The following is a 23,706-nucleotide window of genomic DNA, read 5'->3' on the forward strand; positions in this document are numbered from 1 at the left end:
TTAAGGAGCTAAAAAACATTGCCTCGAGGTAAAAAATCAACCATGTTTGATACATTCCAACTCAGAAAACAGCTACCCCTCCTTGTCATAAACATCGCTGATGGAATGTGAGGACTATATGACAAAATAAAGAGAAGCAAGAGTTAAAAGACTGCCGAAAGTAGACCAAAGGTATACTTTTCTGAGAGAAAGGTAATTAACAGATAAACTATTGAATATGAATATTTATTAAATGACACAATTTAAATTTTTATTAGTTATAAGAGTTAATGATTATTAAGCATGTTGACACCCCGGTTCTTGTCAGATCACCCAAGTTAAGCAATGTCAAATATAGTCAGTACTAGGAAGGTGACCATTTGGGTTTGGTTTGGTTTTACGGCATATCAACCTTCTTTTTTTTTTTTTTGGTTATTTAATGCCGAATTCAGTTTTTTTTTTTTTTTTTTTTTTTTTGAATAGATATTTTAATTTAATCAGTGAGTCAAATCAGACTTTTTGTATCATTAGGTGATGTGCTTCCTTCCTTTTTTGGGGGGTGGGGTGTAAAGTTGGATTGAATTAAAGTTATATTCTTTTATATAGATTTACTTTTTTCAGAAATGTTAGTATTTTGTTGGAATTTATTTTTTTAAATAGTTCTTTCATATTGTTGACATGGTAATAATTTTGCCGGATATGCGCGAGATCGCCACAATCCAAAAGAAAGTGTTTTACTGTAAAAGGTTCTTGGCATGCAAAACATTCTGGAGGGTCTTCTTTTTTTAGCAGGAAGGAGTGGGTTATGTGCGTATGTCCTATGCGAATACGGGACAAAATCACTTCCTCTCTACGTGATCTTCTGGCATCTGGTAATCGTTCTTCTATTGTGGGCTTGATCTTGAAAAGTTTATTATTTGGACAGTTATTCCATCTTTCTTGCCATTTCTTCATAATCAGATTATTTATTTGTTGTTTGTAGTCAGAATGTGGAATTTTTATATTGCTTTTAAGGAGTTTTAAAGCATTTTTGGCAGCTATGTCAGCTTTTTCATTGCCCTGAATTCCAGAATGACTGGGGATCCAGCAGAATTTGATACTTTTGTTTTGTGAGAGAGTGTGTATTTTTTGTAGCAGTTTGATGAGTAGTGGGTTATTTAAATTTTTATTCTTTAAGGATTCAAGTACCGATAGGGAGTCTGAAAAAATTATAAATTTGTTGTGGGTAAGGTCAGTGATGAGATCTAGTGCCATATCTAAGGCTGTGGCTTCGGCACTAAAAATTGAGGCATGGTCTGGTAGTCGCTTCTGTAAGGTAATGTTAGTGGATACGACTCCGCATCCGGTTTTGTTGCTGTCTTTGGACCCATCTGTGTATATGTGCTGATGGTTTGGGTATTTTTCCTGAATGATAAGGAGTTTTTCTTGATAGGTTAGTGGATGGGTTTGGTTTTTTGGGAGGTTATTTAATTCAAGGATGATTTCAGGGTATTTTAGTAGCCAGGGTGGAAGGCTTAGTTGGTTGACATTATGGATATTGGTGATTGTGATACCTGCATCTTCTACTAGTGGTTTTGTACGGAGCCCAAAAGGTTTTATAGCTTTTACTTTTTGGTAATATAGATTTTGGTAATTTGGATTGAAGGTACAGTTAGAGGTTGGATTTGTTGGCTGTGATTTTTCTCTATCATAGAGCGAGTAATCTAGTGAGTTTGCAATGCAGTTGTAAGCAGGATTTTCTGGGCAAGAGAGAATTTTGGTCAGGTATTGCAAGGCTAGTTTGTCGCGTCGAATTGATAATGGGGGTTCATTGGCTTCTGCATAGAGACTATCGATGGGGGAAGTTTGGAAGGCTCCCAGCGCAAGTCTGAGGCCCTGATGTTGAACGGTGTCCAATATCTTTATATACGACTTTCTGGTGGCACCGTAAATGAAGCTACCATAGTCTAGTTTCGATCGCACTAGTGACCTATATAACTTTAATAGGGTTTGTCTGTCCGCTCCCCAATCTGTGTGGGCAATGACCCGCATTAGCTGTAGGGTTTTATTACCTTTATTTTTAAGATGTTTTATATGAGGGATGAATGTAAGTTTTTTGTCTAGTATTAACCCTAAGAATTTATGTTCATTTACAACAGGAATCGGAATATCATTTAGTTTTAAAAGAGGATCTGGGTGCAGTTTTCTTAGTTGACAAAAGTGCATACATTTTGTTTTGTTAATGGAAAATTTGAAGCCATTCTTAGTTGTCCATTTTTTTATTTTGTCAATGCATTGTTGAAGTTGACGCTCAATTATATGGATATGTCTTGAGCTATATGCAATTAAAAAATCATCAACATATAGAGAGCAATCCACGCCTTGGTTTATGCATCCAACAATACTGTTAATTTTTAGGCTGAATAATGTTACCGACAAAATACTTCCCTGTGGAACTCCCGTTTCCTGTTCTTTGATGTCCGATAGGCATGTTCCTACACGGACATTGAATAGTCTATTATTTATGAAGTTGTTGATGAAAATGGGTAGTCTTCCTTTCACTCCAGCTTCTTTGAGATCTTTCATGATGCCATACCCCCATGTGGTATCGTACGCCTTTTCAAGATCAAAGAAAATAGCAGTCATATGCTTTTTTTGTATAAATGAATTTCTGATGAAAGTTTCTAAACGAATTAAATGGTCTGTTGTGCTACGATGTTTTCGGAAGCCACACTGAAAATTAGTTATTATTTTATTTGTTTCCAGAAACCAAATTAACCTGGTGTTGACCATTCTCTCCATGATCTTACACAGACAGCTTGTTAGAGCTATGGGGCGATAATTGGAGGGGTCAGATGCATCCTTTCCTGGTTTTGGTATAGGAATGACTGTGGCTTGTTTCCATATGGCTGGAAGATTGCCATTGAGCCAGATGTCATTATAAATAGAAAGTAAATACTTTAATGGTAGTTGTTTTATAAATTCATACGTTATCTCATCAGGTCCCTCAGCCGAGTTGTTGGATTTTTTTAATGAATCCTTTAGTTCATGGATGGTAAAAGGTTTGTTGTATTCTTCCTCATTATTACTTTTAAAGTTCAGTTTGGTTTTTTCTGATTCCTGTTTAAAGATCTGGAATTTTTTATCGTAATTTTTAGAAGATGAATTATTTGCAATAGTATCTGCAAGCAGGTTTGCCATGTCCTCTTTTTTAGTTATTTTACTATTGTTTACACAGAGGTGGTTGAGAGGGGAACTGGTGTTTTTTCCTGATATTTTCTGAATCATATTCCATACAGTTTTGTCTTTGGTGGTGTTATTGATTTTAGACACAAAATTCTTCCATGATTCCCTTTTGGCTTTGTTTATTGTTCGGCGTGCTTTAGCCCTGCATATTTTAAAGTTGTTTAAATTCTGAGTAGTTGGTTGATTGTTGAATTTTCTTAATGCAGCACATCGTAGCCTGATAGCCTTTTTACAGTCATTATTAAACCAGGGACGATTATACTTGGTTGATGATTTTGTTTTAGGAATACATTCTTCTGCTATTGAGATAATGGTATCTGTAAAGTGAGTGATTGGGTCTTTCTCACATTTTTCAGGTAGGAGTTTGTGTTTGCATAGTAATTTGAATTCATTCCAGTTAGCTTTTTTAAGGTTCCAACGAGGAATTTTTGAGATTATTTCAGGACCAAAATGTTCTAAAGTTATTGGGAAGTGGTCACTTCCACAGGTATCTATATGCACTGTCCAATTGTAATCTATAAAGATACTAGGATCACTTATAGAGAGGTCAATTGCTGAGGACGAATTTGTAGCGGAGTGAATAAAGGTTGGTTTTTTGTTGTTATATATGCATAGATTGTTGTTGTTGATAATATTTTCTATAGTGATTCCTTTTCTATCTGTGTTTGAGCATCCCCAACTAACATTATGACTATTAAAATCGCCTAATAATAAGAAGGGGCGAGGGAGTTGGTTGATGAGTTTTTCTATTTCGGTTTCATCTATGGGGTCGTTTGGAGACAGATAAATGGAGCAAATTGTGACCGTTCTATGTAGGGTGGCTGTGACAGCAATTGCCTGTAAGTTAGTTTGTAGATTTATTTGGCTTTGTGCCGTGTTTTTGTTAATGAGAATGGATGTTCCTCCTGAAGCTCTATTTGGGTTATTTGTTGTATAGTTGTATTCAGTAAAACTTTGAAGATTGATATTTTCAGATGGTTTTAAAAAGGTTTCTTGTAGGCATATTATTGTGGGACATAGATCGGATATCAGTAGAAGTAATTCATTCCGGTTGGCTTTTATACCTCTGCAATTCCATTGGATTATTTTGTTGGCCATAGTTTAGATTTTATGTATTTGATTTCCCTTTTGTCTTGGGAATAGGGGTGTTTTCTTTTTTATGGGGGTTTAGAAGTTTTGTCTTCTATTTCCATTGTTTCCAAGGAGGTTTTAAATTTATTTTGGTCTGTAGTTCTTGTATTTGAATCATTGGACTGTTTCATGTGCGTTTGAGCACTTGTGAACTTTTTATCATTGGTAGATTCGGTTTCTGTTTCCATGGCTTCTGGTTCTTTGTGTTCAATTGGTTTGTTAGCTTTTATGCTTGATTTATCTCTGCTTTTAGATGTTGAGCGAGATCGTGGTTTGGTTTTTGTGGGGCTGGTTTTCTTTGAGGAATTTTTCCCATTTATTGTTCTTGTCTGTTCAGATGTTTTTGGAGAATCTTTATTTTTTTGCTTGTTGTTATCTGTTTTTATATTAGAACTCTTGTGGGGGATTAAGGGACTCTCCTTATTGTTGGCATTCTGCTTTTCAGAGTTCTCGATCTCCAATATCTTAAAGCTATTAGAGAGGGGAATTTGTGGGTTTATTTGTAGTTTTTGTTTAGTTAAGTTTGGTTCTGGTTTGTTTTTTTGGATTTGTTTCTGGTCTACTGGGTGTGGCGTTTGGATTTTTGGTTCCAGTGAGTTTTTTTTCATTTCTTCAATTGTATTTATCAATATTTTGATTTGGTTGGTGAGGTCTTGGATTTTAATATCGAGGTTTGTTGTGCAATAATTGTCATTGTGTTTATTTGTGTTGGGAATATTCTTTTTGGTTATTTCGGAATATTTAGCTGTTACTGCCTTTTTCCTTGCTTCTGGGTAGGTGATGTTTAATGAGTGTTTAATTTTAACAATTTCTTTTACTTTTTTCCAGATTTCACAGTCTTTGGAGTAGGCACTGTGATTTTCTGTACAATTGGCACATTTATAAGTTTTTTGACAGTTGATATGATTGTCGTTTTCTCCACACCTTCCACAAACTGGCTGGCGTGTACATCGGTCCTGATGATGACCAAACTTTTGACATTTAAAGCAACGCAGTGGGTTGGGGATGTATGGTTCGACTCTTAGTTTCTCATAGGCTATTTTTATTTCTTGTGGAATTTTTTGTTGGTAAAAGGTTAATATATATGAGTGTGTGTTTATCATTTCTCCATTTTTTTTAATTTGAATTCTTCTGACATCCGTTACATTTTGTTCTTTTAGATTTGAACGGATTTCGTCGATGGAGCAAAGTGAAAGTTCAGGGCTTTTCACAACTCCTTTGCATATGTTTAGTGTTTTGTGAGGGTACGTTTTTATTTTTATATTGTCAAAATGTTTCCATTTTAAAAGTTCATCTGCCTGTGTTTTGGTAAGAATTTCTATCAAAAGATTACCATTTCTTAATTTTTTCACTAGTTTAGGTTTGACCCTTTCTGATAGTATTTTTTCTATCTTGAAGGGGGAGAGTTTGGTTAAAGACACTTCTCCAATTGACTCCATTACTATGAAGTTTGGATAGTTATCCGATTCCTCATTTGTGTCACTGTCCGAACTGTCTAAAAATCTTTTTTTACTTGGATTTTTATAACTCATATTGGGTTCGTTTTTTTTAATTCATCATCCCTGCTCCCCACCCACCTTGGAGCCCTACTTGGGATGCGCACAGGGGGGAAGCCCATTCACCCTGGCTACAACAGGGTTACAGGTATGATATACTTGTACATAATGTAGGCTTCGAGCACTCGTGTATCTTAATTTCTCCCATCCAAGTAAAATATGGGAAAGATCAGAGAAAAACATCCATGTCTAGTCCTTGTTCACTATATACAATTGACCCTCAGCTACCGCTTTCACCACTTGTTTGGGGATCAGTATTGATGGGGAAGTGTTGTGTATTATTTAGATTTGGTGTAGATTGTATGCGTATAAGTGGTGAGCTAGACGTGACCAGCCGATTGATCGGATCGGGCCTCTCCGATCACCCGTCTGGCCCAGTACGAGGACAAAGTGGAGTGTTGCAACTGATACCTTTATTTCCCTAGGTATCAGTTGCTCAGCCACCAGGATCCTTTTCGTAGACATTACGGGATGCCACCTACAGCCAACAGGTGGCCCCATTGAGGGACTTTTACTCTCTGCAAGGGGGCAGTCAGTGTATTCTAATGCCCCACTGACGGGGTTGGGAAGTAGGAAAAAAAAAAAGGGAAGGGGGCTGTTGTTTTTGTTTTTGTTTTTGCAGAACATAATTAAGTTTTACAAAAGAGAATAGGAAACAAAAACGGAAAATCGATGTAGGTGCATTTCGTCTCAGGAAGCCAATAGACAGCCTGATCTGGTAGCACCAGGACCATTTGGGAATACTAGGCACTGTATATATATATATATACATATATATATAAGATGTGATGATCCATATACATATCCAGTAATTAGAAAGAATACAACAGAGTCCAGTTGTAGCACCACCGGAGCTCGGAATTTGTCAAGTTTCACCTATGTGTACTGGCTGATAACAATCATGACAAAAATTGTATTAGCAAAAGTATATTACAGAAGTTCACATCATGATTCTGGAACCATAATTGCCATCAATCGCTACCCAATAATATGTTAGATGTAATTATATTTATAGTCTCTAGGTAAGTCCAATGTTCCTGAAATAGGTATATCAGCTTATCCCATAACACACAGGATGGCTCCACTCAAGTAAATTGAAAAGTTAATCTATAATATAAATCTCACCTGTCTGTTTAAATATATGTATATATGTATGTATGTCTGCCTAAAACTTTCGACAGAGGCGATAGATTTTCATGAATTTGGTATCGTTTTGAAGCTCGACCCTTTAGATGACAAATATCCATATTTTCGAAAGTCATCCCCTCTTTCCGGTTGACTAGCCTTAATTTAAGCCTTCACCACTTCCGGTTTGGCAATGGACACAATGGCAAAGACGTCACATTTTTTTTTTTCACAATCTTTTCCTGCTTTGCGGTACGAGTTTAAGCCTGCCTGCCTACTACCACTTTTTTTTTGTTTTTTAACTCAACACACACCTCCAAACACTCAGGCAACGCCGGTCACCCAGGCTAGTAAAATAATGAAAGAGAATTCAGATTTTCTCTCGTCAAATTTACCTGTAAGAATTCTTCACGAGAATACCATGTGGGACTCCAGTTTCATGAAAACCAGCTTTCACTCTAAACTCAGCATCCAAGAGTATAACATCTCTGATGGCGCCATCTTCTGGACGGATAAATGTAAGGAATGTGTCTTTCACAATAAGCCAACTGTAAGAAAAAGAATTGCGAAATAATATTTAACTTAAGATAAAAAAGAAACAGATTTGCAATGTTATGCATGAAGGAAACTTGTTATGCTGGTAACTCATCAGAAGCGCAAACAGAAAAAAAAAACAAGTCAAGTTAAAGATGAATGGTTAGAGAAATAAAATGAATTTGATAAAGTGCGATAATATTTTCTTTTCTTGTATCCTAGTTGATTAGTGCTCAGCATTCATTGAAGAGTAAATGCAGAAGGAAGGTCAGGGCCAAAGGACGGATGGGATAAAATGAAAGATGAGGTAGAAGCAAAGTAGGGACAAAAGGACAGATAGGAGTAAAAAAAAAAAAAAAAAAGCGAATAAGGTAAAAGGAAATAGAGATAGAAATATAGATGGGGTAGAGGTAGAAGCAAGTTAGGGGTAAAAGCAAGGTAGGGGTAAAAAGACAGACAAGGGTAAAAAGGCAGACAGGATAAAAAAAAAAAAGAAGGTAAAAGGAAATAGAGGTAGAAAGATAGATGGGGTAAAAGGTAAGGAGAAAATTTGAGAGGGTAGAAGGATGGAAAAACAAAGTAGGGGGTAAAATGAAGATTAATTGATAGACAAGTTAGAAGGATGGATGAGATAGATAGACTGGAGTAAAAAAAAGAGTAGGGATCAAAGGAAGTAGGGGTGAAAGTATGGATGGCGCAAAAGGAAATAATACCTGAAAGAATTTAGTGTGGTTGGTTTAAGAGAGGTGATAAGTTTAAATGACCCAACACAAAAACTCCACAAAATAAACATGCAGCTTTCTAATGAAATATGAAACATTTAAATTCGGTAGATATTTTAAGAATAATTTCTGCATTAAAATTTTCCTTATCATAAACTGAAGCATAGAATATTTTTTCATGATTCCAAAGTCGATTTTTTCATAAATGTATTCGGACTATATGTTCTCAGAACTGTGAAACTACATGGACCTATTGTGCATTGAATAAAGTTCTAAACAACAGTCTCCTAAGTTGAAGGTTCAATCGTCACTACAGGTGATAATAATAATATAATTGAGAATGACTTTTTTTAGACAGAAATTGTTTTAGACAGGGCGTGAAGTCACTTGATGTAAGGAGCTAATAAGAATGAAAGATGATTATTGCAAATACAAGAGATGCCTGTTGGCCCTAGTCTTGAAAAGAGAAAAGCTGTAGGTAGGAGGGAAACAGTAATAAGAGAATTCCACAAGCCTATAGTTCTTAGAAAGCTACTGGAACCAGAAGCTTTATAACAATATAGTATCAAAGCAGCAAATTGGAGACCATTAGACCAACAAGTCAAATGAGCTGGAACAAATGAAGCAGAAAAAAGATCAAACAATTCTGAAAGACACATGCCATTTTTGTATTTATAGAAGAGACTGAGACTAGCAACATGTGAGAGAGAAAGAGGTTGCAGAAAAGAAAGGGTGAAGTCAATGAAATTACGGGTAGGTTTCTGCACCTTATCCAAAACCCTTCAATAGGACAAATTCATCAGAAGCAAAGCAACAAATCATATATGGACTCCAAAAAAGATTTGACGAGAAAGAAAGAGCAAAAAATTTTAGAGTCGATTTCTCATTGAAAGAAGAGTCATTCATAAGAATCTCAGGGAGAAAAGGGACACAGCTATGATTGAAAAATAAGAGCTGCGTTTTAACAGGATTAAACAAAACAAGCCATGTCATACCACAAGTCACAACCGAACACAGGTCAACTTGTAGATTAGCTGCATATTTTAACTGATTCGAGGGAGATGGGTGAGAAGCAACATCAAAGTAGATAGTTAAGACAATGGCTAATGGAACAAGAGCAATCTAGCCCATGGATTAAATAAAGTATTCAAAATTCGGTGCAGATTTCCGGGTTCAGCTAGATGCATCTAAAGGTTCGAGATTACAATGGCTGAAACGTTGTGCCAATAACACTGAAGATGAGAACCGTAGTCCGAATAATCCAAATATACCAATTATCAATTCTCATCTCAAAACAATTCGGAGACAAAGATGACGTTGTCACTGAGTGCTTGATGGTTGTAGGAGAAATTCCACAATTAAATTAATGATTATGATATTGCTTGATCATTTAATTTATTGAATTAAGACCATGTTGTTATGTAAGATGGCATATATGAGCAAGTGTGCAATTAAGAGGAGGGATGAAAAGAAGTTCTTGTACATGTATAATTTCATTTGCAACGTCTCTCGATATCCGACTCCCAAGAAAAGAGAAATTTTTGCACGTGTTGAAAGCGTTAATGAATTCAATAGGTAACACAATTAATTGACACACACACATATATATATATATATGTATCTTCAAACAGCACTCAACAATTTTACAAAATGCAGGGATCCCAATTGAATATAAACTCTGATTGTTTTATTTCACAACATATCAACTCTTTGAATTATTTCATGCTGAATCAAGTAATTTTGGAAAAAAAATTTTTATGCTTCAAATTCTTCATATTTTCAAATATTTATTCACTGTATTTAGTTTGGTTGTTTTGTAAAGGAAAATTGTTGTTTTTGTTTTGACTTTGCAGAACATGATTGAGTTTTGCAAAGGGAAAGGAAGCAAAACAATAACATCAATGTTTGGCGCATTTTAGGTCAGGAAGCCATTATCTTCTGACAGCCTGATATGAGTAAATCAAACATTGTATGTGAAAATAGCAGTATACATCATGAATATTTATCTCTTATTGTATGGAAATCGCTCCGGACAAAGCATGAAGCCACTTGATGTAAGGAACCAACAAGAACAAAAGATGATTATCACAAATATGCATATTGACCAGTCTTGAAAAGACTAAGGTTATAGATAAACATATGGTTCTTGAAATAGGAAACTGTATTATAATGAGATATCAAAACAGTAAATTGATAGAGACCAGTAGACTGAGTCAAACGAGCTGGAACAATAGAAGCAGGGAATAGATCAGATGATTCTGAAGAATACATGCTATAATAGTATTTATAGAACAAAGTGAGACAAGCAGCATCATGTTTGTGAGGTGACAGAGAAGACTAGAGGGTCGAGTCAACTAAATTACAGATTCGTTTCTGCATTTTATTTTTATGCTTATTAATGATCTCTTCTATACATACACTTGTAATTGAATGATGTCATAAAGTGTGCACAGTAAGAAGATATAATCCAACATACAAGATCCACAGAGTTTTAGTAGGATATGGAATTAAAAAAAAAAATGAGGGAGATGTTCAAAGGGGCATAACAAAGACATAATAAATGATTGCTTACCGTTTTCGCCAAGATTTGCCACAATGGAAGAAGTTTGTGCAATCTAGACAGCCCATGGAACAACTTCCAACCCTTTTTTTGATCATTCCTTCTCTCCTTTTTGGACCAAATTCTTTTAAAAATGATAAATAACTGACCTCCAAAAACTTTAACTGTAAAATATATAAAAGAAAAACTTTTTAAAATAAATCAAAATATATAATATTGATTTATATCATTTGCATGTTTTATATCCTCATTGTGATTGATAATAGGCTGACCAGTTCCAAAGTGTTCATAGCCCAATTGTCTATAAAATGCCTCATGATGCATGCATCTACTATAGCCTCTTCCAACTTACTCCAACTCCTGGGTTCCTTGTGTGACTTAGATATAAGCCTGGCAGAACTGCTACTACTGATATAAAGTGTTGAAGGCAGGTTACTCGATGCCTGAAAACCTGTGCTTTGGATAGAGTGGGCTTATCACTCTGGGAAAGCAACTCTTAGTAAGAGAAGGAAAACTCTCATCTTAAACCTTTTGATAACTTGTAGCTATACTAACTCACTGGCCAAAAATTCGGTGCTGGAAACCCTAAGGTAGTTAGAAATTGTATACAGCAACTCTGGTGGCAGTACTGGGATCATTTGTGTCTGCTTAACATTTTAAAGGATAATTCCAGCGAAGAGTGGTCTAGTGCTGAAAGATGTCAAGCTCCCATTGTCTATAAAATGTCTGGTTTTGTGGCGTAGATATAAGCCCGATGGAACTGTGGCTCTTAATAGAAAAAGTGATTATCTAATTCTTGCTTTGAATAGATAGAACTTATCAGCCCGAGAAAACAACTTATCTAATAGAAAGAAAACTCTGATTTAAAAACCTCCATTGACTTGCAGCCATGCAAACTCATAGGAAAAGTTTTAGGGTTCAACTGCGAGTAAAAATCCAGAATTGGAAACTCAAAGGCAGTCAGAAGCCGTATAGAGCAATGTTCTGGCTATTCTGGCGATGGAAATGTTAATCAGTGCTTGCCATTCCAAAGAACTATTCCAAAAATGTGGGTTTACTGTTCGAGTAACAGCTGGTCATCCATATGTTCCTATACTTTGACTTTTTAAAGAATAATTCCAGCGAAGAGTGGTCTAGTGCTGAAGGATGCCTTCTTGCTTTTAATTTAGATTAATTTAACACCAGATTCCAGTTCCTTCTCTCATTACATTTCTCTTTTTACTTTTGTCATTTGATTTCCCTTTTTTCCTATTAGCAGCTCTTCTATCTAAATTTAAAGTGGTCAGCATTCAACAGGTATGAGTGAAAAATTAGAAGCAGGAATAACTTATGTTAATTTGCCATCTCATATTTTTACACACATGTTGATACTAACTTGTACTGACAGACAGCTGCGTAATGATTTAATGAATTTGAAATAATTTATAATCTACGAGAAGCGTTTAATAAGTAATACTCCGCTCCACTTTCAGTTGTCTGATTTAACTGAAATTTTGCATGCGCAATGATCTATATCTCTATGGGCTATGTGAAAAATCACAACTCTGAACTAATTATTGTTTCTGATTTACAGGTGTTTGAACCGAGTCATGTGTAAAATGGAGCCTTAGTGTTGTGCAGTGATCCAGTTTTTGTATTTGAAAGGATGCACACCACAGAAGAATTTTGATGAAATAAAAGAAATGTATATTAATTATGCCCTATCATATATCTGGCATTGTGAATTCAAACAGGACAGGAAATCTGTGGAAACAGCCCTGAGACCTAGTCGCTCCCACCTTCTGCATTGATAAGGCATCTGTCAGTCAAGTTGAAGCTGTCATTTTGGAAGATTGATGCATAACTATTTGCTAAATAGCCCAAGAAGTCAAAGTACAAGGTCTACGGAAACTATCAATGTTAACCATTTGTATATGCATCTAGTGTCTGCCAGATGGATTTCCAGACTGCTGACACCTTTTCAGAAGCAAGAACACGCCGAGTACTCGAGGATGAATTGGAGATGTGCCCAGAAGATGAGTCGAAGTTTTCAAAAGGCTGATTATATAAAATGAAATCTGGACCTACCATTATGATTCAGAAACCAAAGCCCAGTCAATGCAGTGAAAGCACTAGAATTCACTACCTTTAAAGAAGGCAAGGGTATAGCCTTCTGCTAGCAAGGTCATGTTCAGTTTTCTGGGACCAGGAGAGAGAAGTGATGAAAAATTTCCTGGCAAAGGATACCATAATTATAAAAGACTATTATTCCTCACTTTTGAGAAAATAGTTGCCAAAATTAAGAGGCAGGATAAGATAAGGAAATGTATCCTCTGCCTAAAAAACGATGCAATAGTTCACAACATGTATGTTGCTAGATCATGTAGCTATGAAATTCTCTCCAATGGCCACTATTTTATGACCTTGCACTCTTTGACTTTCACCTTTTTCCAGTTATAAAGTTATTTTGAGATGGATGCTAGTATAGCCACTCTGAAAAACTGTGATACAATGAAACAGTCGTTCTCTGGATGACTATATATATATATATATATATATATATATATATATATATATATATATATATGAATGTAAAAAGGTATTTTCATGTTTACTCTCCTTCTCGTGAGTTGGTTGAAAATTCTAAAAGACCAAAAATTCTTATGAAACTGTTAACACATGATTAAAAAAACAAAACAATGTATATCCTAGTGTTGGGATGATTAATCAGATAATAATGAGAATTGGGAAAAATTGGAACATTTTTTTTTATATTGGAATCAGCATTAAAAAAAAATTGTGCTGAATTTCTGTGTTTTTCTTTAAAACTTGATTCTCCATGGCTCGTATTAATGACGAAATGATGAATATTAACTAAAATCTATAGATCATCCTTGCAAGTGTATTTTTATGTCTGCGAAAATATGCAAATTTTACATGTTTTTTTTTTATGGTACCCCCCCCCCCTCCCAAAAACTTATATATTTAGAAATTAAAAAAGAATTAGAATCGGTAATTGTATTGGTCTTGAGAAATGGGGAAAGAAGTGGTTGGTTACTTTTTAATGCATCTAAAACCAAACTTCTGTCTTTACATCATCAACGTTCTGATCCCCATCTGGCATTAATTGAAATGAATGGCTCTCATCTTGAGGAGGTTCCATGTTTTGACAAGCTCCTGGGCTTTACCTTTACTCCTGATCTAAAATGGAATATGTACATCAAATTTGTTTCCAAAGTCGCTGGAAAAATTATGGGATCCTTCTATCGATCCAGTAGATATCTCACTGGTGATGCAATTCTCTATCTATATAAGAGCCAGGTACTTCCAAGAATGGAGTACTGTTGCCACATTTGGGCAGAAGCTGCTAGAAAGACCTTATCCTACCTTGACAGACTTCAAAACATACTTCGTAGCTTAGTGAAGGAATCCCTTTTCTCTTCCCTGCAACCTCTTTCTCACAGAAGAGACGTTGTGAGCCTGTCTCTGCTTTATCATTATTTTGATAGCAAGTGCTCGTCTGAGCTGCAATCTATGGCCCCCCCTTTGCCAAACTTTCACGAGAAACACTCGTCTAGCTGAAAACACTATCAATAATTTCCCTCACTCTTTATTTGTGCTTAAACCTAATCGTAGATTACATGAACAAAGTTTCTTTCTTAGAAATGCACAGCTGTGGAACTCTCTTCCTTTTGCCTGCTTTCCAGTTGACTATAATATGGTCGTCTTCAAGTCCAATGTAAACAAGTTCTTGATGAGCCGTTCCCCTTAAGTAATCCAATTTACCAAATTTCCACTACTAATAATTATTACGACATTGTCCCATTGACCACTGTACGCTTATTAACCATTATCCTCGAATGGGCCCAGGTTTTGATAAGTGGTGGCTCCTTTGTAAAAAAAAAAAAAAAAATTAGAACAGAATCGGTAATTGTATCAGAATAAAAACTTTAGAACAGAATCGATAATTGTCTCAGAATCTGTAATTATATTGGAATTAGGAATTTAGAACAGAATCAGTAATTTTATTGGAATTGGTAAAAATATTAGAACTGTCCTATCACAAGTATGTACGAAGAAATAGATGATTTTATTTACCGTTTCAATATGGTTTCTGTACACACGAAACTGGAGAATACTCTGTAAATAGTCTTCAAGTTGTTTCTGTAAAAAATAAATTGAAAAATCTCACCATTAAAATCCTCGATTAGTACGTCATTTTTTAATTTATTTTTATTATGTAATTATAGAGCAATACATGGGGAAAACTGCAAGACCACAACAGGAAGGCTAAATGGCTGAAAAACACAAGGAAAGATCTTCAGCAAACTGAAGAGGATAAATCAGAATTAATGAAGAAACACTCAAGGCTGTCTTTGGGCATTTTTTTTTTTTTTTTTAAATAAATTGTTCCATGAAAAATCTTAATGTAAATCAGACTTACAACTTTACATCTATAATCTATAATATAAAGGGAAGTTGCATGTGCACATATGTGTGCATGTGCATATCCAACTACAAGTCAAAAACTACAAAACAAAGACTAACAAAGTTGGAATATTTTTGATTAGTGTTGTCCTGGATAAATAATATCTAAAATAAATTTTAAAAAAATATCCATTCTTTAAACCTGAAATGGTATAGATTTTGTCCAGGGAAGAAAGGGGGTGCGATTTTTACTTTTTATGGTTTTGTACTAAAGGGAAATAACTTTAATTTTTTTGTCAAGGAAGTTACTTCCCTGGTGTTGACTTATTCCTTGAAAAATCTATAAAAAAGACAAGTTTTGAATTATGTGTATGTGTATACCTAGAGAGAGTGATATAAAAAAAATAGTTTTAAGAGAAATATTTTTTTTTTCTCAAGTAATGCCAGGTAGCCCTACTAGTAATATAGAAAATATACCATTTAAATTCTTAAATATTTAATCTGATAAACTTGTAGTGAGTGAAGTTTACTCTTTGGTGCCCGAAAACGAAAACATTTAAAATGGTTTCTGCACATGCGCTCGTTTGAATTCATTAAAAACAAATCAAAACATTCTAAGTCAATCAGAAGCATTTTTTTTAATTTATAAAAATTGCCTTTTTGATGCATATTTTCTTCAATAAAAAATGGAGTCGAAACAAGATCTATGTCGGCTCAACGTTTTGCCCATCTTATGCAGGTTTTCTCAAGAAGGATGGTCAGTGGACCATCCTTCTTGAGAAAACCCGCATAAGACAGGCGAAACATCGAGCCTCTAGGTCTCTCTGCCTTATTTAAAATGGAGTTTATTGAAGAAAAAAAATCTGTCTTTTTATGCATCCAACATGCATCAAAAAGGTAATTTTTATAAATTCAAAGAAATGCACCTGATTGGCTTAGAATGTCATTATTTGTTTCATATATATATATATATATATATATATATAACTGTCCTGTGTGTGTGTGTGTGTGTGTGTGTGTAAGGACACTTCTCAACGACTACTCAATGAATCTTTGATCTACAGACTTGAATCCAGAAAAAAGGGCTGTTAAGGGATTAAAATTGAAAAATTGGTACATGGAGGTGATCAGATTTTTATCTGTTTGTGTCAACTGTTTCACGAATGTGCATGCATAAATTGTTCACATAACAGATTACTTATGTTAAAAATAAGTAGATTTGGAAACAATTTTTAAAGATTGTGACAAGCTGGCCTAATGTATCGTACTTGACTCACTGTTTTTAGGTTTTGGTTTTGATTTCTGCTCGAGTATTGTTTATTTTTACTTACAAGAAGTGAACAGTTTCGGAAAACATGATACTCGCATGCACATGTCTCAGTTTCTTTTCATTTTTTTTTCTTTACTTCATTTTTTAAAAGGAATTTAATGCTACATTTAATACCTATGGTATTTCTGTTTATAATAAATAAGAAATCTGCCTTAATTAAAATATAAAATTTATGCATATTTTATGGCTGGGCAACGTCGAGCGGCCTGCTAGTATAATTATAAACTTGAAAACAGTTTTCATTAAAAATGTCTCCCTTAAATCATCTCTTTCTAAAAATCTTGCCGTAAATGTGAACCCCTTAAAAAAGGAGTTTCAATAGCCTTAATAAATGTCCTTGCAAATTCATTCATGTTTCATTATTCCAGAATTAATTCTTAAAATGTGTTATATTAGTGAGTACTGGTACACATTTTGAAACAAACAAAACCAACATTTTGTTTGACATCTTTTGGCCATTTATATAAACAGCTGAGATATGCCAAAACACTTTGCCAATCGGAATACTGGAGAAGCAGACGACAACTTTATTTTTAAATTGAGTAAATTTTACAATTCCTGGCAGACGACATATTTAGTCGCCGAAACACTGATCCAATTTTGCCAGAAAAATAAGCTCAAAGTTCCTTTCCTAGAACTGTCCGCCCGTGAAACTCTGTACCATGGGTCTACTTTCCAGCTGACTACAGCATGGTCGTTTTCAAGTCTAATGTAAACAAGTTCTTGTTGAGCCGTCCCCTTAAATAATCACATTCTACCTGATTTTCATCACTAATGACCAGTATGCTGTGGCCCCAAAACTACCTTACATGCATTACCCTTAACCTTTGGTGGCCTCCAGGCCTTAATAAGCGGCGACTCGCTTGGAAATAAATAATAAAAATATCTTTTTTTAATTCTAACACTAGTTTAGTTGTTTTGGTTTTCTTTTCGTTTTAAAAGCTGTACTATTAACAAAAAAAAAAAATACAATGGGAAACATTTGAAAAAATTATTACCATCTGTAATAATTGTTGTTGCATTTTTTTTTTTAAAAAAAGAGAAACACAATATACCGAAAAATATAAACAAAAAACTTTTAACTTTTCTGTTATAAAAAAAAAAAGAATTCTTTCATTTTAATTGGCAAAAAAAAAAAAAAAAAAAATTAACACAAAAAATAAACATACAGTGAGTGATTTTTATTCATTATTTTTTTTTATGTTAAAAAACTGCCTCATTTTGATTCAGATGGCAGTTAATTTTGTATTCTGCTTTATCCAGCTGTTTATGTAAACAACCAGATGATGCCGAAACATATGCTGGCTTTGTTTGGTTCAAAAGGTTAACCAGTACACACTAGTATTGTTTTGTTAACTTAGTGAAATATTTACTCAAGACAGTAAAGTGATTAGTCTGAACTAAGATGAAGAAGACTGATCAAACCAAAGAGCATCACTGATCCTATGCAACATTACGGTTAGTACATAAACTGTTGTTCCTGTAGGATTAAATCCATATTGCTTGTTGCTTAGTTGACAATTTCATGACATCACAGATCCAAACAACTTACTCATGATATGCAGTAGACTGACCAGTCTGTACAAAGTTGTAGAAAACTAATTTCCAGTATTTTTAAATACTTGGGCAACGTTTTCCCAGATGATCGAAAATACTTCTTTAAACAATAATTGAATAGCTTTTGTAAAGATAGAAATAAGTTCCAAGAGTAAATTGACTGGAATGTTGTTAGGATCATTTGCTTTGATAGCGTTAAATTCTTGATTTGTTTAGTAACATCTCAGACAGATATGTGAATACTACCGTACCGTATTTTCAGTCATAGTTAGTTGGTTGGTTGTTTGCTTATGTTTTATGGCATATCAACCCTTTTCAGGTTATTTAATGCTGAATCCAGTGATTTTGAAGAAACATTTTTTAATAGAATATATTTTTTCAAGTTGGTTTCTATTTAACCCATAGTTAGGACCCTAACAAGTACTACCACTCCGGGTCAGAATGGACCTGGGAGCAATGGCAATTAAAGGGTGGCTCCACACTCCCTAAAATCCACAAGCTGGGGCTTCACCATCGGATATAGTTTAAGGTCATATCCAGGACCTTCAGTCATAGAGAAATTTTCAAAGTAAGTGGCCTCGATATACAAAGGACCTGAACCCCTAATCATTGGGTTATCAGCACATCTAGGAAGGATACTTTGTTATTGCTTTTCCATGGTGACCTGTATAGATGGGCAAATAGACTTCACATGATCTAGCTTGAACATCATTCTGATAAAGTCACATGGTTGGATTCAGTGGTGCGGATCCTGAAACTATTTCCTCATAGTAAGACAGTAATCTGAATAATCCAAATTATCAATCATTCATTGAAAAGATTTCGAAAAATATTTTTTGATATTGAATAGGTTAATATACAAAACGATTAATTATCAGTCATATTATTGTTTTCAATACTAACTATAATGTTTAATATAAAACTTTATTTTGCAAAAATTCTATGAACTTTTTTTAGTGCATATTTTGACCATTTTATTACACACTAGTGGGGTAGGGGGCGATCGGCTTTGCCCAGGCGTAAAATATGCTTAAATATGATATTTTAATTTGTCTAGATTTCATATGTATTATTATAGAGTCATGATTTCAAAAGTAAAAAAAAAAAATATTTGGGTACCATCAGCTAGAATCGAAACCGAAAATAAAACTGTAGCATTCAAAGCTGGTGATGTTACCATTCTACCAACGCGACAAGCATATGAACTACTTAAAAATAAACTAAGATGAATGTACAAAATGTATAACGATTTTTTTCAATTTTTACCCCTTTTTGACCCCTTAAAACTATTTTAACCGGCTAAAGACACATAAAAGAGCGGTCTATAAGAAATCCAATCATTTGAGGCCCCTAGCGCTGCTCTGCGACTTTTAATTAGTTTTAGAGATAGAGTTTGAAAATATGGAGACAGACAGACAGAATGAGTTTTATAAATTAGATTTTGTAATAGTTAAAAAAAATTTTTTAGCATGTATGTAAAAATATAGTTCCTAAGAAAAAAAAAAAAATTCTAAAAGTAAAAACCCAGATTGATTAAAAAGAAAAACCCTGATCTCAATTTGAAAACCCATGAGTGGCAACTCTGCATGTAACCTTTTCATCAGATGCTTTGATAACCATTGGTGTGGTTCGGGAATCAAAGTTTTGTTAGAAAACTCAAGATATTTCTGTCTGGGATTTTTTGTTCCAAATCCAAATTGTTCTAATTCTGAGATGTCTATGAACCAAGGTTTGATTGTATGTATGTGTATATAATTATTTTGATGATGTCAATTAAATCACCCCATCATACTTCTCTTTTGCTAAAACCACTACCAATAATTCCCAACTTTTTATCTGTGCTGAAACCTAAATGTAGATTCCATGAACCAAGCTCCTTTCTTTGAACTGTACGCCTGTGAAACTCTCTTCCATTCGCTTACTTTCCAGCTGACAACAATTTGGTTGTTTTCAAGTCCAATGTAAACAAATTCTTAAGTAATCTAATTTACCAAATTTTCAATACTAATGATTACTATGATATTATCCCATTGACTACTGTATACTTATCTTTGAGTGGCCTCCGGGCCTTGATAAGTGGTGACTCCTATGTAAAAAAAAAAAAAAAAAAAAAAAACTCCACAAATTGTGTTTTCAACATGTTAAACCCATAACAAATTTTATTTAAACTTTGGATGGGACACTGGAGAGGTTCCATCATTTTGATTTCAGAGCAAACCCAGAAATAATAAAAATGAAAAGGTGACTTCTCATTCTGTAAAAATCTCAATTTCAAGACTCACCATCAGATGTAGTTTTATATCAAACCTCTTACATACACACACACACACATTAGGTTGAGAAGAAAGTTCTTGCGGAATTTTTAATTTTGATTTCAAATGATGTATTTTTGTTATAATATCTTTACTTTATATATTATTTCAAAGAGCGTTTTTCACTCTATCTAATCGTTTAAATTACAATCGTTTTAAAACAATTATGTCTTTTTTTCAGAACGTTGAATATACGATGGAAAAAAAAAGCAAATTTACACAATTTTCTTATTTCAATTCAAGCTAGGCCGAAAAGCTGCTAAAAAAGTTTGTGATATCAACGAAGCGTTTGGTCCAGGAACCACTACGGAACGCACAGCACAATGGTGTTTTAAGAAATTTTGTGGCGGCGATAAGAGTCTTGAAGATGATAAGTGTAGTGGTCGGCCATCGAATGTTCACAACGATTAATTAAGAGCCTTAGTTGAAGTCAAGCCACACACAACTATTTGAGAACTTGTTTCTGAATTAGATGTAACGTATACAACGATTTCCAACCATTTGAGAGAGATTAGAAGGACAAAAAAACTTGATAAATGGGTGCCTCACGAATTGAATGACATTCAAATGAAACGCTTTTATGAAGTGTAATCTTCTCTTTTACATAACAAGAATAACCTGTTTCTTGACTGGGTTGTGACTTGTGATAAAAAGTGGGTTCTTTATGATAATAGCAACACTCAGCTCAGCGGTTAGATACTAATGAAGCTCCACGACACTTCCCGAAGCCAGAGTTGCACCAAAAGAAGGTCATGCTGACTGTTTGGTAGTCTACGACTGGTTTTATTCATTAGTTTTTTGAATGCAGGCAAAAACCATAATGGCGATGAAGTACTGTCAACAAATGGATGAAATGCATCAGAAACTTCGACAACAACACTCAGCATTAGTCAAAAGAAAAAGTCCATTTCTCCTCCATGACAAAGCCTGACCGCACGTTAAACCGACCCTTCAGAAGTTGAATGAATTGTGCTACAAAACTGCCTCATCTGCCATACTCTCCAGACCTCTCACCTACCGATTACCACTTTTTCAAGTATCTCAACAACTTTTTGCATGAGAAACACTTAAAAAATCTGATATCAAAATCACTGCCACCAGAACACAAGATTTTTTTACGTTACTGGCATAAATACTTTTGTCAACGCAAAACAAGTGTATGTTGATTCTAATGGTGCTTATTTTGATCAAAAAAATTTTTGTTTGAGCTGAGATATGTTCATCTGATTTTAAAAGGTAAAAACCGCAAGAAATTTCCTGATAAAATACATATGTCATAATTTAACAAGTTATCATCGGCTGTAGTTTTATCTCAAATCTCGCCTACACGCACACATGCGCACACACACATAGAATACATAGATCACAATTTAACAAATCAACATATTGTTATGCAATAGCGGTGGCTATTCAAGGAGATGGCCAGAGGAAGTTTCAGAAAGTGCAATAAATTAAACTTAACATTTGTCGAAGTTTAATGCAAAATAGTTTCTCACTTTCTCATGTGTGCATAGAAAGCATCAAAAATCAATTTGACAAGAGAATTAATTTTAAAAACTGGAATTATGTACTTACTGCACGTAGATGGATGTTTTCTTCACGAACAAACTGGTCTGGAAGAAGAGGAAACCGAGGAAGTTCAGATTTTTCTTCTCTCACCGATCTCCTTCTTTCTCGATGCCTGGACAAAAGATAGAAATGTTAATTAGATCAGCAACCTCATCTATAATATAAAGTTGTCTGTCTGCATGTGTGTATCATTGACTAAAAGTAAAAAACGACAAAACAAATACCCACAAAATTAGTATTTTCTTGATCAGCATTGATTCCAATGAATAGTTTTTTAAATTTAAAAATAATCTATAAAAGGGTATTGCCTGTCTCTGTGTGCCCAGAAAGGTAAATGGGCTAGAGTGAGTGGAGAGAAGAGGAAAAGAGAAAAATATAGAAGTTTTATTAGAAATATGTTATACTCTTACCCCGGGCAATGCTGGATAGCCCTGCTAGTCTATCATATAAAAGAAAGCCATAATTTTCTTGGCGTGTGTGTGTCCATCCGGCTAAAAGTCAGAAACTACACAAGATGCATTTACTAAACTTAAATCAGTGTATTCAGTGTAACAGCGCCTTGGTTATGCCCCCCCCCCCCAAAAAAAAACGCCTGTAATATTCATTTCTTTAAGGTTACCAAACACCAAATTAATGAATGTGGAGGGGGGGGGGAGTATAAAAAATGACTTTCTTTTATTTTTACACTATAAATAATTGGGTAAATTTTTCAGTATGGACAACAAAACGAAAAAGAAAAAAAAATGGTCCAATAACAAATACATAACAAATAAATGTTACCAAGGCAAGATAAGTTACAATTCTACCTACTTGTATAAGTTATTTGCAGTTTTACTTATCATAAAATATATACTGATAGAAACTTATCTAATAAATGTCATGGTGACATTTATTGGTTTAGGTCTATCAGTACGTTATTTAAATTTTGATTTTTCAGTGATTAGTGAGACTCCCCAGATGACCATCTCATGTCAAACATTTTGTTCTTGCTCTAACCTAGTCACAAAACCACCACTTGCAACTAACACATGAATGTAAGGAAATTAAGTACCTATGAATTCCATGTTGGCGGGCATTTATAGTCAACAGCCATGAGAGTATTGAATGACAGGAAGTTGGGTTTATAAAGTAAAAACCATCTCTGCCTACTTTGCAAGCCTTAAACTTGTACCAATTAAAAATCATCTGAGGATACAAAAAGAATTGTGACTAACTTACACTTCATTGTGATATCAATCGATATCCAATCTAAAAACCACTCTACCAATAAATTTCCTCTTTTATAGACAAATAAAAATAGTTTCTCTTTATTATTTAAATAGATTTTTCCTTTTCTTTTAATAATAATGAGAGAAAATATGTTGCTACTAAATATGTATTTCTTGTGCACTTTCGTCAGATCACCGATATTAAGCAACAATGTGCCTAGCCAGTACAAGATGGGTGACCATTTGGGAATAGCAGACGTTGTATGTGCTCTCTGCTAATCTCGGCATTGTTTCCAGTCGTCCTGAATTTCTACTTGCCACTGGAATAAAACAGTGCCGACTCAGGAAAGATGTGGTCGGAAATTGCACAACTCTTGTCACAAAAAAAAGTTCATGCGCAAGTCACAGCATTATCAGTGATGTTTGTGGTCTTCATCGAAAATGATGGATGAACAGTTTACACGTACATAACAGTATCATTCAAACATGGT

At 34.4% G+C, this 23,706-nt stretch overlaps 1 protein-coding gene across 2 annotated transcripts in view; it reads right to left on the minus strand.

Moving 5' to 3' along the window:
* Positions 1 to 23,706, minus strand: part of LOC145241454 (phospholipase D1-like) — a 320,978-nt gene that overhangs the window by 87,109 nt on the left and 210,163 nt on the right. For both annotated transcript variants that reach the window (XM_080104431.1, XM_080104432.1), the window contains exons 4-7: positions 22,014 to 22,119; positions 14,910 to 14,975; positions 10,845 to 10,996; positions 7,412 to 7,564 (exon numbers count right to left, since the gene is read on the minus strand). In XM_080104431.1, the coding sequence (XP_079960557.1) occupies positions 7,412 to 7,564; positions 10,845 to 10,996; positions 14,910 to 14,975; positions 22,014 to 22,119 (477 nt within the window). The remainder of the gene's footprint in view (positions 1 to 7,411; positions 7,565 to 10,844; positions 10,997 to 14,909; positions 14,976 to 22,013; positions 22,120 to 23,706) is intronic.

This window comes from Euprymna scolopes, chromosome 20 (genome assembly GCF_053919585.1).
Source record: "Euprymna scolopes isolate OS-2025 chromosome 20, ASM5391958v1, whole genome shotgun sequence".
In the NCBI taxonomy this organism is placed as follows: Eukaryota; Metazoa; Mollusca; class Cephalopoda; order Sepiida; family Sepiolidae; genus Euprymna; species Euprymna scolopes.